Below are 22,081 nucleotides of genomic sequence, written 5' to 3' on the forward strand. Positions count from 1 at the left end.
TCATGGTAAGAGCGTCTAGTAGCATCGCCCCATGATTCCCTGAGTATCACTGATAGTGCCTGCAAGAACCATTCGATTATGATTAGCATACAGTAAGGTCCTTTCATCTCATATATCTCGATCGAATCTGCAACCATTGGTTCATCGAGGGTTGCATAATAATTCGATAACTATATGATATATAATAGTGGCATCGCATGTACTATTGGAGAACTCTTTCTCCAACGTACAAATCATACTCTGGACAGAGATTCCACGCACTATTATTTCATCAGATCATATAGGATATCCACACCCGTAGGTGAGCAGTGAATCCCCGACTACAATGCACTGGCTCCTATATTTGTCGCAACTGTACCCAACCTCGCCACCTGATGACTCTCCTGGAGTCGGTAAACGAGTCAAAGCACAGCCCTAGTATATAGAGTCTCAGTGTTGTCCCGGGTCGTAAGGACTAATGGTGCACAATCATAACCACAGACTTATCATCTCGATGAATGATAACCACTTGGAAAGTCCGAGGGAGGGTAGTTCGGTATAATTATCATATGACTACCCATCTGCATGTTTGGACATCTCTATGTCCTTACCAAGAAACGCGGTACACAACATCACAGATGCTAGTCTCGAGCTCAAGCGACATTTATCCATGTTTTAGGCGACTGAATCGACTAGGAACGAATTTAGATTATACAGTGTTTACAAATGAGTTTCAACATCGAATTACGATTCATTTGTATTAAAGTATAATCAAGGACTTTATCTATGCTGATTGCATGGCTATACAGATAAAGTAAAACAAGACCATAAAAAGTTAAATTATATTAAAATAAAGATTGTTTATTACACTTGAGTCAATAAATCCCCTAGCTAACCGTTGGCTTGCAGGACATCTACTCTAACAATCACATCATCTCTACCCAGGAAACTTTATTTTCAGTTTTTAGTTCTCATGTTTTTAATGTTACTGATTGGTGCGTATTGATTTCGCAGTTTTTGTTGGAAAGGGGAGCCGACTTGGAGGCAAAGGATGAAGATGGTGGAATTCCTCTGCATGATATGCATGTGCAGGAGGTGTGTTGTTTAACCTTCCGTGTACCTATCATTTTCTTGTTTCATAAAATCTTACATGTTCTCGTTTCAATACTCGAAAGCTTCTTCACAGGTCATTCGGAGATAGTAAGTGAACTTATAAAACATGAAATGATCCAGAGCGTTTGAAGAGAATGCTTGAAACTGTCGATCGGGATGGGGACACTGTAAGTCTCTTGCCATTACTGATTTGAATTATCCAGTGTGGTAACTAGTGGCTTTAGCTTGTGGGAAAAGTTAATATAAAAATTAAAAATAATGGTACTTTAAAATTAACACACGTTTGGTGCATCTTTTAGCCTCTTCACCGTGCAGGTAGAGGTGAATATGGGAACGTTGTAAGCTTGTTGCTTCCTCATCGAGCTTCTCCCACGACAACAAATATAGATGGGAAGGTAATATACCATTTGTGATTTCGTCCGTTTCTATTTCTGAACCACTAAGCTACTTAACGAGTAGCATTCACGGACTCGAACTGAACCGGACCAGCCGGGAACTGATGCTAGGAGAATATTGGAAATGACTTCAAGTGCTCTATCTATACATTGATCCTGCTACTAAAGTAGTTTACTCGGGATTCAGGCTTTACTCAATTTTGAAATGCATCTGTGACAATTTTTCAAGTGCGACCACGTGAAAAAGATATCGTGGGTCGGATTCTTCATTGTCATATTGAGTTCCTATTGATGAACTGAGGCTTGTGTTCAATGGTGCCCTTTCCTCTGCTTATGTATGTTAAAGTGGTACTGGTTTCATTCATTGAACAAGGATGCCGATATAAAATTAGTCGAGGAATCATTTTGATCCATGCTTTTGTTCAGCGAAAATTACCAACTGGTATGTATTTCCGCAGGAATTCTGTTTCCGTACCTACTAAAAACCAAAACAATATAAATTGCCCTGTACTTAAAAAATTGATAATTGTAAGAATATATGAAAGATATCACTAACGGCGAGAGCTTGTGCTCTTTTTTGGAGATCTAATCAAAGAAAAATGAACATCGAATATGGGTATGATTGTGGCATGGGCAAAAGTCAATCAACTTTCAAACATAGAATAGAGATCACAAAACCAAACTGGTTTACAACTATACAAAAGCTAAATTCTACTAGGTGCAGCTCATATATCTAGTGCATCGCAAGCATATTTGTCATCAGATTTACAAATTCTGAACTTCAAGTGTCCATGGAAACTCAAGAGTTGTGAAACGCTGAAACTATAATAGAACAGTGTTTCTTTGAGCAACCACCGGGACTAGGAGGAGCAACAACCACTGTTAGGAGGTGTCCGCTGTTCTTGCTTCTTTTTTAAGCTATTTCTCTTAAGTACCGTTGATCCTTCTTCAAGAAGTCGAGGAACCTCCATAATCTGGAAAAAAAACATTTGATAAGGCCCCCGCTAAGTGCATCTTATATAGGGGTATAAAGTGAGTTGAGCTGATTCATGGGCGTTGCTAGCTGGCTCGGTTTGATTTCCATCAAGCTTCGATTTTTTTAGCTCGAGCTCAAAGATTATTCACGAGATCGCAACTCATGAGCTAGAGCTCAATTTTTCTTCTTGTTATTTACTGTCGACACATTTTTAGGTCTAATTCTAGATGGGCTTGAGGACTTGTTCCAAAAAAAAGTGAATGAATGGGACTAACTGGTCTGGCTCTACACTCCTACAATACAATGTCCATAGGCCGTACTTCAGTGAAACGAGCCTCTTGCATGAAGTAAAGGACTAAAATGAAGGCTTTCTTGTATATAAGATAAGATGAACCATTCATACTTTTCTAGGTGCACGATTCAACCTTTTAACATCTATTGAGATCTAGAGCTGTATTCTTAAAAGCGAAACTAAAGTACTATGTATTTTCTTACCTTCTGCGTGAGTTCTTCAAAACATTTCTCCACATTTACTCGAGTCTTAGCGCTGCATTCAAGAAATAGACAGCCAAGCTCTTTCGCCAGGGCAAGCCCTTCTTCCCTGCTCACAACTTGTTCCGATTCCTGAAATAGTCCCAATGATAATGAGAGAAGAAACAAGAACAAACTCTAGGGACGAAATTGAGTGGGGTTTGAGTAGGATTCTCCGCCCCATCCCAATGAGTCGGGTTTGGGTAGGATTCTTCACACTCATCCCCATTTATTATATTTATCCCCATCCCCATCGGATATGCAGTTTAATCTACATCATCATACTCATCGGAGGATTGGATATTAATATTTTATCCAAATATTTAATTACCACCTATAATTGTATTTTCTCAAATTTGAATTATTTTGAGTAAACTATGTATATTTACTAAATTGTTGAAAACAATAAGAGAAAAATATAAAAATTAGCAAATTAAACATTATAGAAAAATAACAAAATATCAGAAATAATTTACCCTAACATCATTATCTAACAAAAATAACACCAACTATATACTAATAATTTTCTTCCTTCTATCCAACTAATATAATTCAACAAAAATATATTAGAATCAACACAATAACACTAATTTAATCAGGTATTCAGGTCGAGTATGTGGTAGGATTCTTTAAGATCCGTCTTCATCCTCATACCCAAATACCTCCATACCCGTTTACCCATTTATTTAATAGGGCGGGTCATGTATCGGATTCTCCGTTGTTCGGAGGAAAATTGTCATCCCTAGCAAGCCCCCCCCAACCAAAACCACATTCACTTACTATATCAACTTTATTTCCGACAAGCATCTTGACACAATTTTCGTTGGTGGAGTAGAGTTCCAGTTCTTTTGCCCATACACCCGACAAGTTTGTAAATGTATCCCTTCTCGTCACATCATAAACTGAAAAAATTACCGAATGCGAGTCAATGAATGACCGGGGATAAACACTAGAAGAAAAAGTATTTAAACCACAAATTTTTCATAATATGCAACATGACAACAAACTGTTCCTAAACAAAATGATTCCGCCTCATAGAGAAAATCAGCTTAGTGGACAATTACAGACAACTTATCGAAATGACAAGTAATTTTGGTTTGTCTATAGCTCACCAAGAATGATCCCTTGAGCACCTCTATAATACGAGCTTGTCAATGCCCTGAATCTCTCTTGTCCAGCTGAAAAGACATTAAAATCTACCATTACAAAGAAGGAAAAACCATGTTTTGATCCGCGATGTGATTTTTTTAAATAAAAAAGAAAGGAAAATCCTACGGGAACTTTCAAAATGTCAAATTCAAAAAAAGTAAAGGAAAATTCTACAGGAAATTTCAAGCAAAAGAATAATAAGGATTTTGCTACGTTACCCGTGTCCCAAATTGTAAGCTTCAGCCTTTTCCCTCCAACTGTGAGGATCTTGATCTTAAAATCCACACCTAGGCGAATCACAGTGATGTAAGTATATACAAAATTTATGGCTTGTTGAATCATCAAAAACATTAACAAAACCCCCTAAAACATACCACAAACAAAAATACAGCAACAGTTTTATGCGCTTAAGGGGTTTGAAGGAAAAAAAACTTGAGTTTTATGAACTCGAGGAGTTCAGGAAGCAGGAAATACGATGTGGTTTTCATTGCATTACTTCCTCAGCTTATTTTATGCATTTTCCAAAAGTTCAAATGAAACCCAACTCAAAGCTTGCACAAGATAAAGAATCAAGATTGAAGTAAAAGTTGGATTACATTAATTGAATAAGAAGCAGTATAAGTTACTCATCACATATTCACTCACCATCCTAAGCAAGATACAAAGAAAGTTAATGAGCAAAGCAAAACCAGTCTGTATCGCCCAATACTAAGCACATGTGATTGCCGTCGTACTTCATTAAGGTGGTATTGGGCAGTCATTTTGAATGTTTATTGCCCAATACCTACCATATTCATGTGTATGTCTTAGATATTGGTTCTCAGCATATATACTTTGATCTACACTTACAAGTGAGAAGATGTGCTAAAGTGGACCATTTATCATGGGCGAGTACTTTCTTGGACTCATGGGAACCAAAGCCCCATCAAATCATCCAAACATCAAAGTAATTTATCATTCTGGATCAATATCAGGAGCCATAATACGCGTGACATCAAGGTTGCCTCAGCATCTATCTATCTACATATGGTTACACGATGTACTTCTTGTACTAAAATTGCAAAGATACAAAATTACTCTCCAGAGACAGAGTAAAGCCATACAAAGATTCAAACAGCAACAGCATCATGAACACAAAACCAAGATATTACTCGCTTCCATATACAATCGACACAATATTATGCCAACACTTTTTGCGAAAAACCAAACATCCCAAAAATCTTAACATAATAAGATGAACCAGACAATAACACGTAAAACTCACAGCCCAGAAAACCCAGATAAACACAAGATCATTACCAATAGTAGGGGAAAGATCGTCGACAACATTAGAGATGAAACTGACAAGCAGACTGCTTTTGCCGACAGCAGAGTCTCCGATGAGCAAGATCTTGAAAGACAGATCGTAGTTGCTCTGCCCCTGACCAGAAGAAGCCATCCACTGCTGATCCTCGCTCTCTCTCTCTCTCTGCAGGCAAGATTATCTTTTCTTCAATAACCCACAAAGGAGACTCTTAATTGAAGCTGCCCAACTTCTCTCTCTATATAGCTACTATACACACTGACACACGTGCATATACATATATATATAATATTATATATATGCACAGATAGATATGTCTGCGTGTATGTATAGATAGAGAAAACTGTGGAACGAAGACAAACGGGTGTTCTCATCTTTGGATTCCTGATTCCGTTTCAGCGACAAACCGCAACGTGTGTTTTCGTTTGGGTGACGGTGATTCTAGTAGGAGGGTAAATTTGTAATTACGTGGAGAATGGGGGTTACTTTCGTTATTTCGGGGAAGTTGGTGAGTTTGGTTTTTCACTGAGGTGGGGTGACGAATTGGGCTCCATGTTTGGTTGTGGGACCTTTTAATATTCTCTAATTTGTTTTATTGGCCCAGAGAAATGTATGGCGGTATGGGATAAATGTTCATGATCATTCATCATAATCAGTCACTCGCTCCTAAATATAACTAGTGCATCGACGTACGTATTGCGTGCTTATATAATATTTTTTATAATTCATTTGATTTATATTTAAATGAGGATCAAAATATAATTATCAAAAATAGCGAGGGACTACACTGTAATTTTGATATATAAATTAACAAATAAATTGAAAAATAAAAGAACAGAAAAATGACATCAATGAGAATTGAACATATAACCTAAATCTCAAAAACAATGACTTCTATCTGCTGAACTACTTATACCTTGCAGTTAAAATTTTAAAATTTTATTAATATATATAACTATTAAAACAGACCATGACACCAAACTTAATTACTCTAAATATCTCAAACTTAATAAAATAATATAGAAGTATAGATATTTGGGTTGTATTTCATATTTCATTTATCCCATAGACATGAACTTATTTGTTTCGTAATATATTATTATTTAATTAAAGTTGGCGTGATTAATTGGTAAAGTCTTATTTATAATTATAATTATATCTCATTATATATATTTATTGATGAAACTTTTTTATTTTACTTAAATAACCTTTTTTTAAAAAATTAAATATTATGTTTTATCTATATTTTTAAGTTCAACCATATTTTTATCTATATTTTAAAATTTATAGACAGTATGTCTAATAAAAAATATGAAAAAATAATAATTTTAAAATAATAAAAATTATTGTGTTTAGATAACTATTTTGGCGCAAACAACGTGCGTACAAAAGAGTATTTTCTATTAAACAATGACTAAAATTTGTGTGAGACGGTCTCACGGATTGTATTTTGTGAGACGAATATCTTATTTTAGTCATCTATGAAAAAATATTATTTTTTATGCTAAGAGTATTACTTTTTATTGTGAATATCCAGTAAGGTTGACTCGTCTCACAGATAAAGATTCGTGAGGCCGTCTCACAAGAGACCTACTCTAAATAATTAGTTACAACAATATTTTTATATTTTATATAAATACTCATTAAAGGAAGAAAAAATGGGGAAGTTTATATGTATAATTGGTTCTAATAAATTTGTTAACTTGAATAACAAACAAGCTTATTATGCTTTGTAAATTGATCAAAATGTTGATAAAATATTTTGTGATCATACAATTGTATCACCTATGATTTTTAATTTTCATACACTCTTCATTTAATATAATATACTGATAATTAAAATAAATAGTCTTTAAAATATAATATATCGTTCTTTACCATATATAATTGGAAATTTATAATATAGAACTATTATTACTATCGGTGGATTGCCAAACCATTCACGTATTTTTTTTAGAGAGTGCTTTGGTTAATTTCTCAAAGAGTAGGTCTATTATGAGACGGTCTCACGAATTTTTATCTGTGAGACGGGTTAATTTTACCGATATTCACAATAAAAAATAATACTTTTAGCATAAAAAATAATATTTTTTTATGGATGACCCAAATAAAATATATGTTCTCATAAAATACGATTCGTAAGACCGTCTCACACAAGTTTTTGCTTTTCTCATATTGCCTACTCAGAGTTAATTAATTGCAATCATTTTTAAATTGATTATGAACACACACTGTATGTATCGGAGTTTGAGATATTAGAACCATTTCGACTATCTTGAATTGCGAAATGTCCACATATTAATTTTTTTTCGCTTCTAACTTGTTGATAACAAAGATGCATTGAACTCCCAAATATGGTTTTATACATCAGTTTTGAATGGATTAAAGTGTGTAGAAAATGTCACGTTGTAGTTTTTGGAAGTGTTTCTATTGAACTTGAAAAATTAGTTCTGCATCAATAATAACAAATTTAATCAAGAAACTGTTTAAGTGTCAAATTTAATGATAAATCTACGTCTCTAGGACAAATTTGGTCATTTCGGTGTTTTTTAAGTTCCAAGTTTACACTTCTATTAACTCCAAGATTTAGTCATATCCATTCAAATTTTGAAAACATAAACTTGGGATTCCTTTCGTCTTCCGTTTTATTCTATGACAAAAAAACACAAACTTTTTGCAAATTTTCAATTTATTTTGAGTATACTTATGTCGACACAACAAGAGACAGTACTCAGTGGAAAATTTGGACGGTTTTTCTTGTGAGACACAAGTTCTGCAACGTATAGTACTCTCAACATGTAAATATCTTAAATAGATGAAGGCTAGCCTTCTCTTTTATTATAGCATTGTGTCAAGAAGCAACGAAAGCGTCAATTGGGATAATTTAGAGCATACAATCATTTCGAAAATGAAATTAGCAATCACATCAATATCTGTGAATAAGATTCTTCCAGGCATCCTTGTTTTCAGAATAGTACTTGATCTCAGCCTGCGCCATAGGAAATTATAGTCAATTTTTTCACTCTTTTCTGGGCAAGAAAGAAATTTATACAACTTAAACCCGGATCTGGAATGTATGGTTAAAAACATGCATAGAGAGTAAATCCTTGCACATGGATCGCCTTCATTCAGTTGTAACAAGTTTTTAGTATTCTACACTCTCGCATTGGAGATTGTAACAGTAGGCAAGCTAGGAATGTATGCCAGCTTAAGAACACAAGCTGTTGTTCATATTAGTTACTGCTGCTTTGCAAATACCTCATAAAAACAAATAAACTTGAATTTATGCATACTAATTGAGTAAGAAATACGTAGTATGTACCTTCCTGACTCCTTTGATGGCAACCAAAAGCTTTTCACCAAGCAAATCTCTCATCACTTGGTCTTTTACAAGTGCTTCTACCGATTCAGAAAGCGACTTTGGCAGCCTTCGCACTTTATCTTTGACATTATCAGGATTGTCTTCTGTTAAAGGGAAATGAAATGACAGATAGCACAATTAAACACAATGCTACTACTGCAACTTCAGTCAGAGTAATGGAAGTTAGCAACATCTCATACAGAACCAAGTCATTAGCCATTGTATAAAAAATTATAGCTCGTGTCACCCTGCAACCTCAATTTTTTAAAAATCTTACAACAACCCAACCACTAGGTTTTGATCAATTGATGCTCCCAACAAACTAGATGAGTTATAGAGTACTTACCAATTGGTTCAGGCAAACTAGCATGCCTACGAAGGCCGTCAATTCCAGCAGCAAGTACAGAGGCCAGGGCCAGATAAGGATTTGCACAACCATCCACTACCTTTATCTCAAAGTTGCTTACAGAGCCGTCAGGGGTCCCTGGTGGGCAAGCAGTTCTCAAGGGAGCTTCTCTGTTTTCAGGTCCCCAGCAATGATATGCTCCACTCCACGTGTTAGGTTGAATTCGATCATAACTAGAGGATTTCGAAATTTGAAAAGAACAAGTGAATCATAACTTAATATTTCCATTTAGAACCGTAAATAATATTTTATGGATAACCAAATTTAACACTCTTGTGTTGTGTGCCTTTGAACATATGAAGAGATGACACATTCTAAATTGAAATTTTAAGCAACATCTGCTGTTCTGGGTCAATAAAGTTGCAATGTTAATGTGAGATAAATCGGGATTTTAGTCAAGAAAACAATATATGTAACAGTGTAAGGAAGAAAAGCACCCAAGCATCTACACAAAGATTTGGATCCAAGCACGGACTGTACAATTCCATCCCAAACATACAAGTCTACAAACATGGATGCATTGCAAGAGTTTATTATTTTCACATCAGGTGACAGAAAAAACTTAGTCATTATTTTGGATGAGCTGATGCAAGAAAACATCAAGATGTCTACTACACACGTTAAGGGGAGAAGTAAGAAAAGTTCAAGAGTCAAAACCAAGGACATCATATGGATAAAAGGCAGTAATGTCAACTATAAATGTGACTATAAATACAAACCTGTTTGGAACTGGTGCAGTAAATGCCAATATTGAAGGAAGATGGCTCAATACTCCAGCCATGAACTCCTCCCCAATTTTGGACATTCCATATTTAGTTGATCCTCCATCCGCAATAAATACATTTTCTCCATTCTCAGACAAACTAATGTGCACATGTGATCCAGAGCCAACATCATCCAGTTTGTACCTAGAGGGGATCACATAAACTTATTCGAGAAAGGTGATGTGTGATAGAGACAGCATATGTACTATAAGGGTAATCTGTAACCAACTTGCAGTAGCTGCCACATCAAAGTTGTGAAGGTACAAATAGTTTTTGATTATTATGTTTAGTTTGCATGTTGGTGAAAGTGGAATTTGAAAAGGGTCGTCTGTAACCAACTTGCAGCAGCTGCCACATCAAAGTTGTGAAGGCAAAAATGAGTTTCCGGTTATAATGTTTAGTTTGCATTTTGGTGAGAGTGGAATCTTGAAAAACAAAGACCTTAATTTCTTAGTCTCAAAGCTCTTCCATTCTCTCCTTTAAACAACGATTGACTATAATTATACACCTATCAATTTTAATGAAAAACGTGATGCAAAAATACAAAGCCTACCAAAGGTATATCCCTTTCCCAAATATGGCACGTACTCCCAATAAATCAGATGTTTCACATTCTTAATGTGCTTACTTAAGTTGTGTTCAAAACTCAAGATTTCAAAAATCTCCTATGAGACCATTATCAATTAGCATAACAAAACTAAAAATATTTACAAAAGCTCCTACATTCAATCCTCCTACCAAATGCCTAAAGCAAACAAAGAAAAGCAGCTTCATGATGCATATAAAATATATTTCATGACACTAACTTTGGCACAAAAGTTGCCAACAATCCATGTTTTCTTGCCACAGCCCTAACAACTTCACGAGTGAAAACTAAGTTGTCAGCTGCTGCCTCACAGGTTGTGTAGCCCAATGCAATTTCAAATTGACCATTCCCAGCTTCTGCATGCAACTGTAAAATTTCCGAACATAGAACATAATAAGGAACTATTTATGTTCGTGAAATTATACCTAGCCATTATTTCAGTAAAATATTGTTAAATGTAAACAAATTTATTAATCCTAGAGTCACTCATAAGCTAAACAAGTTTAAATGGACAAGAATAGAATGAAAAAAATTCTCAACTTTTGTAGGAGAAAACCTGAAGAGGATTTAAAGGAGAAAACTAAGGCCACGAATCACAATGACAATTTACCAGGAAAACCGCCTATCAACTGAGAGGCTGGCTTTTGGTACATCGGTAGATAATCAATTCTACAATCATTCTAATAAACACAACATATTTAACAGGCCAGAAATTAAATAGCCAAGGCCAGGCAAATGTTTTTTTGTCGTGGCTTCAATATCATATTATTAAGTGGGTCTGACTCATGATAGTTGGAGCATTCAATCACTCCAATCATATGAGCATCCAGAGCACCCATGCAAAATGACCTAGAGAGGTAATTTTTACATACCTGCTCCACCACAATATTCAAGGACTGAAGAGAAGCCACAATTTCATGAAATACAGGGAAAGCAGAATCAAATGATGATGTGGAGCAGTAAGGTGTTTTGTCAAATGGTACCCATTTTTCCTCCCCATCCCTACACAATTCACTACAAATTACAAACTATGCACAAGGAGACTTAGAATAATGAAGAAATCATAAGATCTTCAAACATACACTAGCATACTCCGTAAGAGATAAAACTCATTCTCAAATCCCGCGTTCATCACCTGCAAGACTAGAAGTTTGACATAAAATAACACAGATATTCAAAAACTCCGGAAAAGTGACCAGATATTACCAAGTTAAATTCATCTTTTAAAAATTTAGCAACTCTTCGCAGCGCCTCTCTAGGGCAATACTCCCATGGTACTCCGGGTTTAAGTTGCATATCAGCTAGAACCATCTCCTGCTCTTTTGCCCTGTATGAAAGTAAAATCATAGGGAAATACACACCGAGTCAGCAATATACCGTCTTCTACTTGAATAGCAAAGTTAAATCACAGTTATTTTCTGTAACGACCATGGGCCGTAACATGAGCTTCAGTTCATACCCATGCACCACTATTAGTCATGGACCGTAGGTTGGTCCAAACGCCCCATGACCAGCAGTGGTGCATGAGTATGAGCTGAGGCTCATGTTGGATCAGCCTACAGCTATGGGTTGAGGCTGATGTTGGGTTAGCCTGCGACCCATAATTGTTACATTTTCATTTTTTGTAATGACCATGGGCCGTAATGATGCATGGGTATGGGCTGGGGCTAGTGTTGGGTCGGCCTACGACCCATGGTCGTTATATTTTCCCTTCCATCTGTCTTAGTGATTGATATTTTATGCTCATTAAAAAAAATTAAACTATAAATAATTAATGCAAATACAAGAAATATCTTATAGGTCAACTTCAACTTGTTGTGGTTTGAGCTAGCGAGGCTGAGATAAGCTCTTCCACGATGCATTATATTTTCATCTAGGAAAGAAACTATCTCCATGGAAATGTGTTTGGTCCCTGTTCCATGGAGCAACATAACTTGCTTTCTAGATAGTGATATGTGAATGGGCGAGCAAAAATGGTGCTAGGGCCATTCAGTACCATACAAAATATGCATGTATCACATGTATAATGTGGCTCAACATAGAGGAGAAGTAACTTTCTGCTGTATCAGTACCTTATGTCCCTTAATCTAAGGATGGCATCAACATCAATTACATAAAATCAGAGTGGAACAAGGATGTCCACTCTTCTATTATTTTCAGTTAAATCCAGGCAAGCTCGTTAAATATACATGTTTCCTAAGACACACTCACACACATATGTAAATGTATCTTTTTTAACACACACACACACATGTATCCACGATAAAAGGACCAAGGGAGCGAATAAAGAGAAACTTCCAACCATGGAATCTGGCATTTGGTTTGCATAGCAGGTATGAGTCTGATTTCACCCACTCCAGTTAGATTAGTCTCATCAGCGGGACCATCCATGTGTGAGGACATCCCCATGGATGCACAGGTTAGCCCGACACCATTCTTTGTAACAAGATCATAAAAGCGTTTCTTAGGAATAACCTAATATGTAAAAACCAACAATATCAGAATAGAGTTGCACGATAAATTCCTGTCAAGAGAATATTCGTACATGGTTACCATTCCAAGAGCTACAAAAGAATTCAACAGACTAGTTGACACAAATGGTGAAGATAGAAGCATGGTGCATGCTTACAGTGCATTACCCAAATGATGTTGGAGCTACAAATAAAAAAATTCAGAAACAGTCTAGGCCTGGTAAATAGAGAAGTGAAATAACATAGAGTGCATTTGGGTGCTTGGAATGGAATTTTAATTACAAAAGTCCTTTATACTCAAAGGCGGATGATGTATGTTGAAACTAGAGCGAAGAAAGATGGTAAAGAAACTTCACGACAATGAAGCTTCCAGTGATATATAAATAATTTGAAAGGAAAAAGTCTTACGCGGCATCTATGCTGCCCAGAAGCATCAACCCACATAATACGAACAAAAGTAATAACTGGAGTAGGAGAATAGTCATCTATCTTCAGAAAGGAAGAGCCTGTCATCTTATCCAAATCAAGGGACATTGAAGCAGATTTAATCTTGTATAGTTCTAGTGAGTTTTTGGAGAATATATCCTTAACAGCATCAAGAGCTTCTGGAATTGAAAGATCTCCGTCAATGCATGCATCTCGCAGAACAGCAAATACAATCTCCCGGGATTTTTTTGCACCTATCCAAGTAATCACACCAAAGTACACAAATTAAAACTGCTGATTCAGCTGCATAAATTATCTTAAGTAGCAAAAATCCTACTAATCATACATAACCTAATTACCTAACAAATGAAAACATTAAAAAACTCTAATGTAGCCTATTGATGTAATGACGCTACTCTACAACACTAAAATTCTGAAAGCACCCTATCAAATTTAACTAAAAGCATCATACAAAATAATATATGGCTAATGCTTGGTTTGTAGGATATGGTAAGAAAGTGTTGTGTAATCGAATGATAATTAGAAATGAAGGAAATACTGATGAAAGACAAAATTGCTGAAAAGCAGTTATAATTTATCACCATGAAAACCAGAGCAAATACAATTTCACAAAATGCCCAAAAATGCGATCAAAAAATTATTGAATCTGCTCGATTCTACGAATTTACAGCCATTGTATTCTATTACAACACAGTGTGAGTAACTAATCACTAAACTTCAAAGCATTGCCCAGTAGGAAAGAAAGTTTTATTCAAAATCTCAAAATCCATTTTGATTCCTCATCGGCACCAAAATCTCAGCCATGATTATTGAGAGACACTGAAGAGCCATTTTTCATTTATGTCATTTTATTTTGGTCCATTACAAAAATGAGCACTATTCCTAGAAGATGTTGCTACTGCAACAAGAAAACGTCATATTCTATTATAGCAAAGCAAAGCTGGAAGCCACACAGCTGGAATTATTGAAAATGTTACTGAGTTGTCGAGGAATATACAGTTTCATGTGATAGAGAGCATGATATAAGGTTCAAACCAACCAACCTAAATAGAAGGTCTCAGGAAATGCATAACCATCAGTGCTGAACATTACCTGAAATGACAAAACATTTGTTTTCAACTTAGGAGAACACATGAATTTCATCTAGTGACTAGAATGCTAACATGGAACCGGTAATTATGGTCCTGGAATTCAGAAATATTCATGTGTTTTCTTTGTTAAAATCACATTTAATGCCTGCAAAATCTAATCATCAAACATATCCAGAAGTGTATGAATTTCACCTTCTTTATTGGTGCTAACTCCAAGAGCTCTTTCACCGAGGATAGCATCCCGTGGAAGCTAAGTTTGGGAACTGCCAGCCCAAAGTCCAGATAGACCTACAGCAGAAGGTTTCCAACGATAAACGTGACTTTAATGTTGTGGACTTATTTATACGCATGACGAAAACTTCATGACATCACCTGAGGGTACAAAGAGGCCAAAAATGATGCTTCCTTAGTAAATGGGTAAGAAGCGTGCAGAAGCACAATTCTACACTTTCTGAATCTACTGTCCTCTAGAAGACTACGAAGATGAAGGGGATTGGATAGCCTCAGGTCCAGATCTTTGTCACCAAAACTAATGATAACCGATTAAACAATGAGTCGATTGTTGAAGCAATAATTTATTGCAATCAACTAAACAATTAGTCGATTGTTGAAGCAATAATGTATTGCAATTGTTGAAATCACTGAGTTTAAATAAAAACACACAAATAAAACATATTCTGGTATTCATTAATCATTACCCTGTGTGTATCTGCATCGGCAGGTCAAAACATTGGGCAACCTCCAATGCATGAATGAAGATGTGATCAATAAAGTTTTTGTTCTCGATCCGGGTGGGGCTTCCAGCTGGAAACATAAACCTATCATACTACTTTGAAAACTCAGGTTTCCATCACATATCCAGTATGAAAGGCATACCTTGCAAAATATCATTAAGGCCCTCTTCAACATCTTTCTTCGAGACTTTTGTATTAATTTCAAGTCCACAGCGGTATGCAGCTATACTTTTAAAGCCGACGATTTTATCAGCTTGTGTAATGTTAGATAAGGATATCAATAAAGAACCTAATGATTCATTACAGAATCACAATACTTGGTCCCAAAAACGGTGTTTTGCAGATATTAAATAAATGAAAAGGATATGACTTCAATTTGTCCACAAATATTTCTGTAAATGAATCCAGTGTCCATGTCCCGCTAGCAATGCCCTAATTAGGATTCACAGTGAATAAAGAAATTGGACTTTAGAAAAGCTATTCTGCATAAATGTTGATCGGTTGAACAACCAGAACAAGGTTAAGATGATGCTACAAATGCATAAATTAAAGGATAAAAGTAAAATGGCTAACCCAATAAACTTATAATGGTGTGATAATAGGAAAAAGGACATTTCCAATTTATCACTTTTTTTTCTCGATCAAGTTAATATTCATCATAAAAAACCTGAATGACTTTAAAAAAACATATATAGTGAGGCATTTAAAAAAATTGCCCTCCTTAGATATGAATTTAATTCCATGCATTTAGAGTAAGCTTGGTGTGGCCTCACAGGCAAAAGAACCTGCGGAGATGAAGATTAGACAAATTTATGGGGAATGGGGGTACTGAGTGGACGTTGCAGCTAAGCCCGAAACAAAAGGAGTAGTATCTCACCTCATCAAGAATCTGCTCAGCCACACTTTCAATTCTTAGTATTCTACCAACATATGGTACAAAGGCTTTGTGCCATTCAATATCGTGTTTTTTGTCCAACTCGAGTCCATCATCAATCAAAATGGTCGAAATTCCAGCAGCTTTAAGGCACTTCGCAGTGATTGCTTCCACTCCAGAGTTGGCGCGATATTCTTGAACAGCGCTCAAGGATATCTCCGAACCATAGAGTTCAGCAATTTCTTTCAAGCTTCTCTAAACATTTTTGTTAGAAAAAAATCTCAAAGATATTATTACCATCAAAAGAACATCATGCTCGGAAAATGTCGATCATACAATACAACTCATTCGTTCAGTTTCACTCACCCTTCCCTTTTCCTAGGTGAATTGTTAGATATCAAATGACGAAAGAGAGAAATGCAAACGTGTGTGTTTCTAAACATACTTTTGCTAGAATCAATAGCAAACGAGCATCGGATCATGAAGTCAAAACGTTTAAAGATGTCAATTTCAAGTGGAACAGAGTAACGATTCCTAGAAACCAATATGAAACTGATATGTTGACTTGGGATTCCACACCAACCTTGAAGTTGATCGTGTGGGGTGCGTAGGATAAGGCATCGCCAGCTGCCTCGGAGAAGCAGTTGAGAAACGGGAAGGCGGAGTCGACGGCCACAATGTTGTGAGCGTGCGCATCCACTAGCTCCGCCGTCTTGATCGCCGCTTTCAACTCTGCAAATCTATCCATTCTCTCTCTCTCACCTGTGGATATTGACCGTGTGTGAGAGGCGTGAACTTCTATCTATAGCAAATTAGTAGGAACAGATTTGGCCATTATACCAACAGATTTGCCATTATAGTCACAGATTTGCAATGGTACTAACGGCCCTTTAGTCAAAGGATTTGGGTCAAATGTACGACTTCATTTATATTTTAAAGTTTTTATTTATATTTCAAGATTTTATTTAAATAATTTAAAATCTTTTTAATAATTCATGTCTATATTTACAAAAAAAAAATTGTTAAATTTTTTAAGTCAATTGATGTGAAGCAAAAAGGAAAAAAACCTACAAAATAAAAGTTGATAAACTCGTGATGTTTTTCAGCTTGAATTATGAAAAGCTGAGGGTTTATTATCATATTAATTTAATTAAGGGAGTTTTATGTCAATTTTGCAAATTACAGGGATGCTGACTGCAAATTTCCTCAAAAAATAAAATAAAATTATGAAGGCTATTTTTAAATTTTGAAAATTTAGTGACTGTATTTTTATTGAAAATTGAGTTAAAAAAACAGTGTCAAACAATATAAATTTTGAATCAATCTATTTAAATGTTTTGTTTTAGTCGGTGATTTTTTTTATTTATATAATATAATTACAAAAATCTACAATATATCTATATCCTATGCTATATAAAGGTTGGACCTAATAATGATAAAAATAGACACCAATTTTTCTTCTAACTTTGCCCTTATGTAATACCAATATTACACTTTTGTTTTTTTTTTTTTTTTTTATTTTAACAAACACTTATATTTTTATTTTTTTCACCATTCAAATAATACTTTAGTCACTCGATAATTTGTCAAATTTCACTTTAGTCCCTAGATAATTATAAAAAATATTGTACACACATATCGCGTGTACAGAGTAACTAATATCATAATTAATTTTTTCATATGATTGCACATTTGTGTACATTAATGATGTAAATACACTTAGAAACACATACACCATATAAAGATTAGTATGACAACTAGTCTCTTGTTATTTTCCTGACTATTTGGTTAAATCTCGACTCAATCCTCTTATTCTCCTCCCAAGTGTTCCACTCTCATTTAAGATTTTTATGATCATAGTTGATTACACAGGGTGTGATCTAAAATTCACAAATTTTTTATTTTAAAACACTTGAAAAGCTCTATCCAATATATTTTTAATATTTTCTTTTTGCCAAAAGAACTGTATTACCATAATTTTGACTAAATAAATTATAAATTTTCTTACTTATACGATAAAAATCTTTATGCTCATGTATATCTTTAAATTTAACAAGTATTAATTCTTAGAACCTTTATTTTATCCACATGACTTTGGCTAGATCAACAACTTTTGCTTTATAATCACATGTAATATATCGTAATTTTTCATAATTTTCTCTTAAGATGTCACTAAATTCTGACTAGGTGAAGAAAAAGGAAAAAAAATTCGGTATCGTTACCGTACCGAAATTTCGATAAATTCGGTATTTTTTTGGTACGGTAATCTCGATATATCGAAAATTCGATATTTTTTCTCATCCATAATTCTGATCGTATTTCATAAACACACGAATCTATAAAACAATTTACTATATGGGGAAAAAAAAAGATTTAGCATAATATATGCATTTCAACTCTCACGTTGGATTAATTACGTTGATTTTCCACCATAATTTGCAAATCTTTAATCAATATATATATATATATATATATATATATGGATTATTGTTTGACTAAACAAAGAATGGTAACTTTTTTATGTGTATATCTTTAAAGAATATATATGTAAGATTTTATCAATCCAAAGAAAATTAATATTTCATTGTCAAAATTATGGCTCCGAATTTTCGACGGCCTTTTGACTTCGCTATTGTTCCGTGTATATAACATGCAACACTGCGAATCAATAACGTAGGTTACTTTAAATTTTATATCTAATCAATTTCGAAGTCATAAACTACGATGAGATTCAGTTCTTCGCTTTTCATCGTTTCCCTATTGTGCTGTGTTTATGGTAAGTTTTTTTTATTATTATTGTTTTTTATCTATACTATTATACATAATTGTTTTGATGAATTATTTAATTAAATTTGTTATAGAAAAAGGTTTATACACAAATTTTGTTTGAGAGAGCAATCACAAGAATATTATCTTCATGTTATTTAGAATTTATTTTTGTCTTATTGAACCTTGTTGTGATTTTTTTGAAAATTTATGTAGAATATGATTACCATATTATATTCGAAAATAATTTTTTTAAAAATGTTCATATAAGAATACTAAACAATATTTATTTAATTTATTTGTTGGTTTTTTCAGGAGGTACTTCAGCAATATTCACAATTAGAAACAACTGTCCCTACACTATTTGGCCTGCAACATTAACTAGCCGTGGGGGATCAATTCCAACTGGGTTTGAATTGAGAAGCCAAGCTTCAACAAACCTCAATGCACCGGCCGGATGGTCGGGAAGGATTTGGGCTCGATCCACCTGCTCATATTCCGGAGGTAGATTCCATTGTCTCGCCGGAGATTGCGGATCGGGTCAAGTCGCGTGCAACGGAGCCGGCGGTACCCCTCCCGTATCTCTGATCGAGTTCACTCTCAACGGAGACGGTAACAAAGATTTTTACGACCTGAGTCTCGTCGACGGCTTCAATTTCCCCGTAGCCGTGGCGCCACAGAGCCGCGGCTGTCCCACCGCAACTTGCCCAGTCGATATCAATAATCGTGGATGCCCTGATGAACTGGCGTTGAGGGACGGGAGAGGTGGTGTGATAGGGTGTAAGAGTGCATGCTTTGCTTTCAACCAGCCGCAGTATTGCTGCACCGGCCCGTATAGCGGTCCGCAAACATGCAAGCCTACGTTTTACTCAGAGATTTTCAAGCGGCAGTGTCCTCAGGCGTATAGTTATGCTTATGATGATAAATCTAGCTTGTTCACGTGTCCGGCCGGAGGCAATTACCTCGTTACCTTCTGTCCATGATAGGACTTTATAGTAGTTTTGAAAAGAAATTTATCGTTATAAGTTAAATTTATTTTAATTTAATGAAATTATTAATTATGCATGAATGTTGGATTCGATGTTTGTCGCATGGCACACACAAACATATACGACGATATCATAGGAATAAAATTGATCAGTCAAATCTAATTAATTTTTTTGTTAATTTGAAATTATGCTCAAAGTATAGAATAAAAAAATTGAATGTATTAACTCTTCCAATTTAAATTCGCTTGTCATATACAAATTTATTCATCCAAATGCATTGGATTGAATGAATTCGGAATCAATTTCCTTCCATTTTTTTTTTATGAATGTAAATGATTTCAAAATGGAAAAAAAATAGAAACAATCTTTAAAATAATATATACCATAATTAAAATATGTATGTATACACAGACACACACACACTCTATCCGAACATAAAATTACAGTGATGAATATTCGTCACAATTCTAAATCCTTGGTGATATTTCACGGGAAATGGTTTTTATTATTCCATCGGTTGGCTGTCCTTCCCGGAGAGGATGAAAATTAAGGTGGGAGTGTTGGTTTAGCATGATGAGATTAAGAGGATCACTGATGCTCGAGAACTCGCCGAAACGGCTAGAAGAGCGTCGGAGGAAGGAAGATGGTCGTTTCGTAATATTGAATTGCCAATGACATTGTGCTATATCTATTATTTATTTAAAAAACCGTCCAAACAAAACAAATCGAACCGTACCACACCGTCATTTTCAATATACTGAATAAATATGGTGTGAAGCATTCTTGGTGTAATTCTCATATAATTTTATCTAATTTTTAAGAATAATGTTAAAAGGTACTATCATTTAAACTAACTATATCGTGAGAGAAAGGCTAATCAAAATTTCAAACAAAAAATTTAAATATTTATGCTTATTTTATTAGACAGAATAATTTTTTTTCCCGTATTTCCATTATTTGTATAAAATTAGTTAATTAATTTAACTTCATCATTCTAGATATTAAATATTATGATCATATATGAAATATCTTAATCCTTATGTGATTATAGACTCATCTTCTTTTCAATGTGATTCTTAATTTGTAATTGTACATTCTCAACACTTGCATTTTAAAGAATGACTGAGATTATAAATCCACTGACATGAAATCAATTTCTTCTTTTAAGTGAAGCAAAAATAGGATCATCTCATTTGTTGACTTTGGAATTGTGCGTTGGGCTCAATTAACTTATAATTGAATTATAAATTGAACTACTCACAAGTGAATTAATGATAAATGATTATAAGAAATAATTTGAGAGATAAACCGAAAATTTCCTAGTTTCAATTTAGAGTTGTCTATGGAGTATTAATTTATGTGTAATTATTATGTTAAAGGATTAGTCTTTCGGAGAGTAAGATTTTACATGAAGAAGAAGAGTCAAGTTTCTTATTTTTAGTGGACTAATTATCAAATTAATAAATTATGAACAGAACGTGTGGTCAAATTATGGGCAGAGCCCAACTATAAGTGTGAAACCTGACCCTGATATCATATTGAAATTGAGACTTGGACCTAACTCAACTCCAAAAACTAGCTCAAGAGGGGAGGATTGTTCAAGCTCATATATGCAACTCTCGAGAATTTATCTAACCGATGTGTGAAAACAAAGAATTATCAATTTGGATTATTATGGTAACATCTAAAATTATAGTTGTTGGGTGCAATAATTGTCTTTGCTTGGTAGAGCGATCGAACCGTGGTGCTTGAGCTGCTGTGCGGTTTAAAAGATTTGAGTTGCACCATTACTACTAGCTATAGCTTTTGGTAAAGCGGTAAGCACTCGATCCTACAATTGGTATCAGAGCCAAGGTCACGGGTTCGATTCCCATTGATTGCAAATAGTGCAATTATTGGGAGGGAGATTCCTTTGCTTGGTAGAGCGATCGAACCGTGGTGCTTGAGCTGCTGTGCGGTTTAAAAGATTTGAGTTGCACCATTACTATTAGCTATATCTTTTGGTAAAGCGGTAAGCACTCGGTCCTACAATAGTAATAATATTTTTGATATATTTTTTAGATTATTGATATTTTTAATATATTGGGAATATATATTAGATATTACATAATATCTAAAAGATATTATTAGAATAATAATATTTTTG

General features: G+C 34.7%; 3 protein-coding genes across 3 annotated transcripts; 1 reads left to right on the forward strand and 2 right to left on the reverse strand.

Moving 5' to 3' along the window:
- Nucleotides 1–2,127: 2,127 nt before the first annotated feature.
- On the reverse strand, nucleotides 2,128–5,859 carry LOC142526859 (ras-related protein RABC2a-like). The gene is made up of 6 exons (XM_075631496.1): nucleotides 5,443–5,859; nucleotides 4,362–4,430; nucleotides 4,107–4,172; nucleotides 3,775–3,896; nucleotides 2,959–3,087; nucleotides 2,128–2,461 (listed from the first exon to the last, which is right to left on the reverse strand). The coding sequence occupies exons 1-6, from the start codon at nucleotides 5,579–5,581 to the stop codon at nucleotides 2,348–2,350; spliced, it is 639 nt and encodes a 212-aa protein (XP_075487611.1). The 5' UTR covers nucleotides 5,582–5,859; the 3' UTR covers nucleotides 2,128–2,347.
- Nucleotides 5,860–8,247: 2,388 nt separating this feature from the next.
- Nucleotides 8,248–17,008, reverse strand: LOC142526868 (protein fluG-like). The gene is made up of 18 exons (XM_075631507.1): nucleotides 16,764–17,008; nucleotides 16,184–16,435; nucleotides 15,673–15,738; nucleotides 15,449–15,563; nucleotides 15,271–15,376; nucleotides 14,945–15,101; nucleotides 14,765–14,860; nucleotides 14,525–14,573; nucleotides 13,443–13,714; nucleotides 12,866–13,038; nucleotides 11,770–11,890; nucleotides 11,646–11,698; nucleotides 11,436–11,565; nucleotides 10,784–10,929; nucleotides 9,933–10,121; nucleotides 9,154–9,386; nucleotides 8,769–8,911; nucleotides 8,248–8,435 (listed from the first exon to the last, which is right to left on the reverse strand). Exons 1-18 carry the CDS (start codon nucleotides 16,926–16,928, stop codon nucleotides 8,373–8,375), a joined length of 2,529 nt encoding a protein of 842 aa, XP_075487622.1. The 5' UTR covers nucleotides 16,929–17,008; the 3' UTR covers nucleotides 8,248–8,372.
- Nucleotides 17,009–18,904: 1,896 nt separating this feature from the next.
- Nucleotides 18,905–19,929, forward strand: LOC142537183 (thaumatin-like protein 1). The gene is made up of 2 exons (XM_075642740.1): nucleotides 18,905–18,956; nucleotides 19,262–19,929. The coding sequence occupies exons 1-2, from the start codon at nucleotides 18,905–18,907 to the stop codon at nucleotides 19,927–19,929; spliced, it is 720 nt and encodes a 239-aa protein (XP_075498855.1).
- Nucleotides 19,930–22,081: the final 2,152 nt, after the last annotated feature.

This window comes from Primulina tabacum, chromosome 2 (assembly GCF_025594145.1).
Source record: "Primulina tabacum isolate GXHZ01 chromosome 2, ASM2559414v2, whole genome shotgun sequence".
NCBI lineage: Eukaryota > Viridiplantae > Streptophyta > Magnoliopsida > Lamiales > Gesneriaceae > Primulina > Primulina tabacum.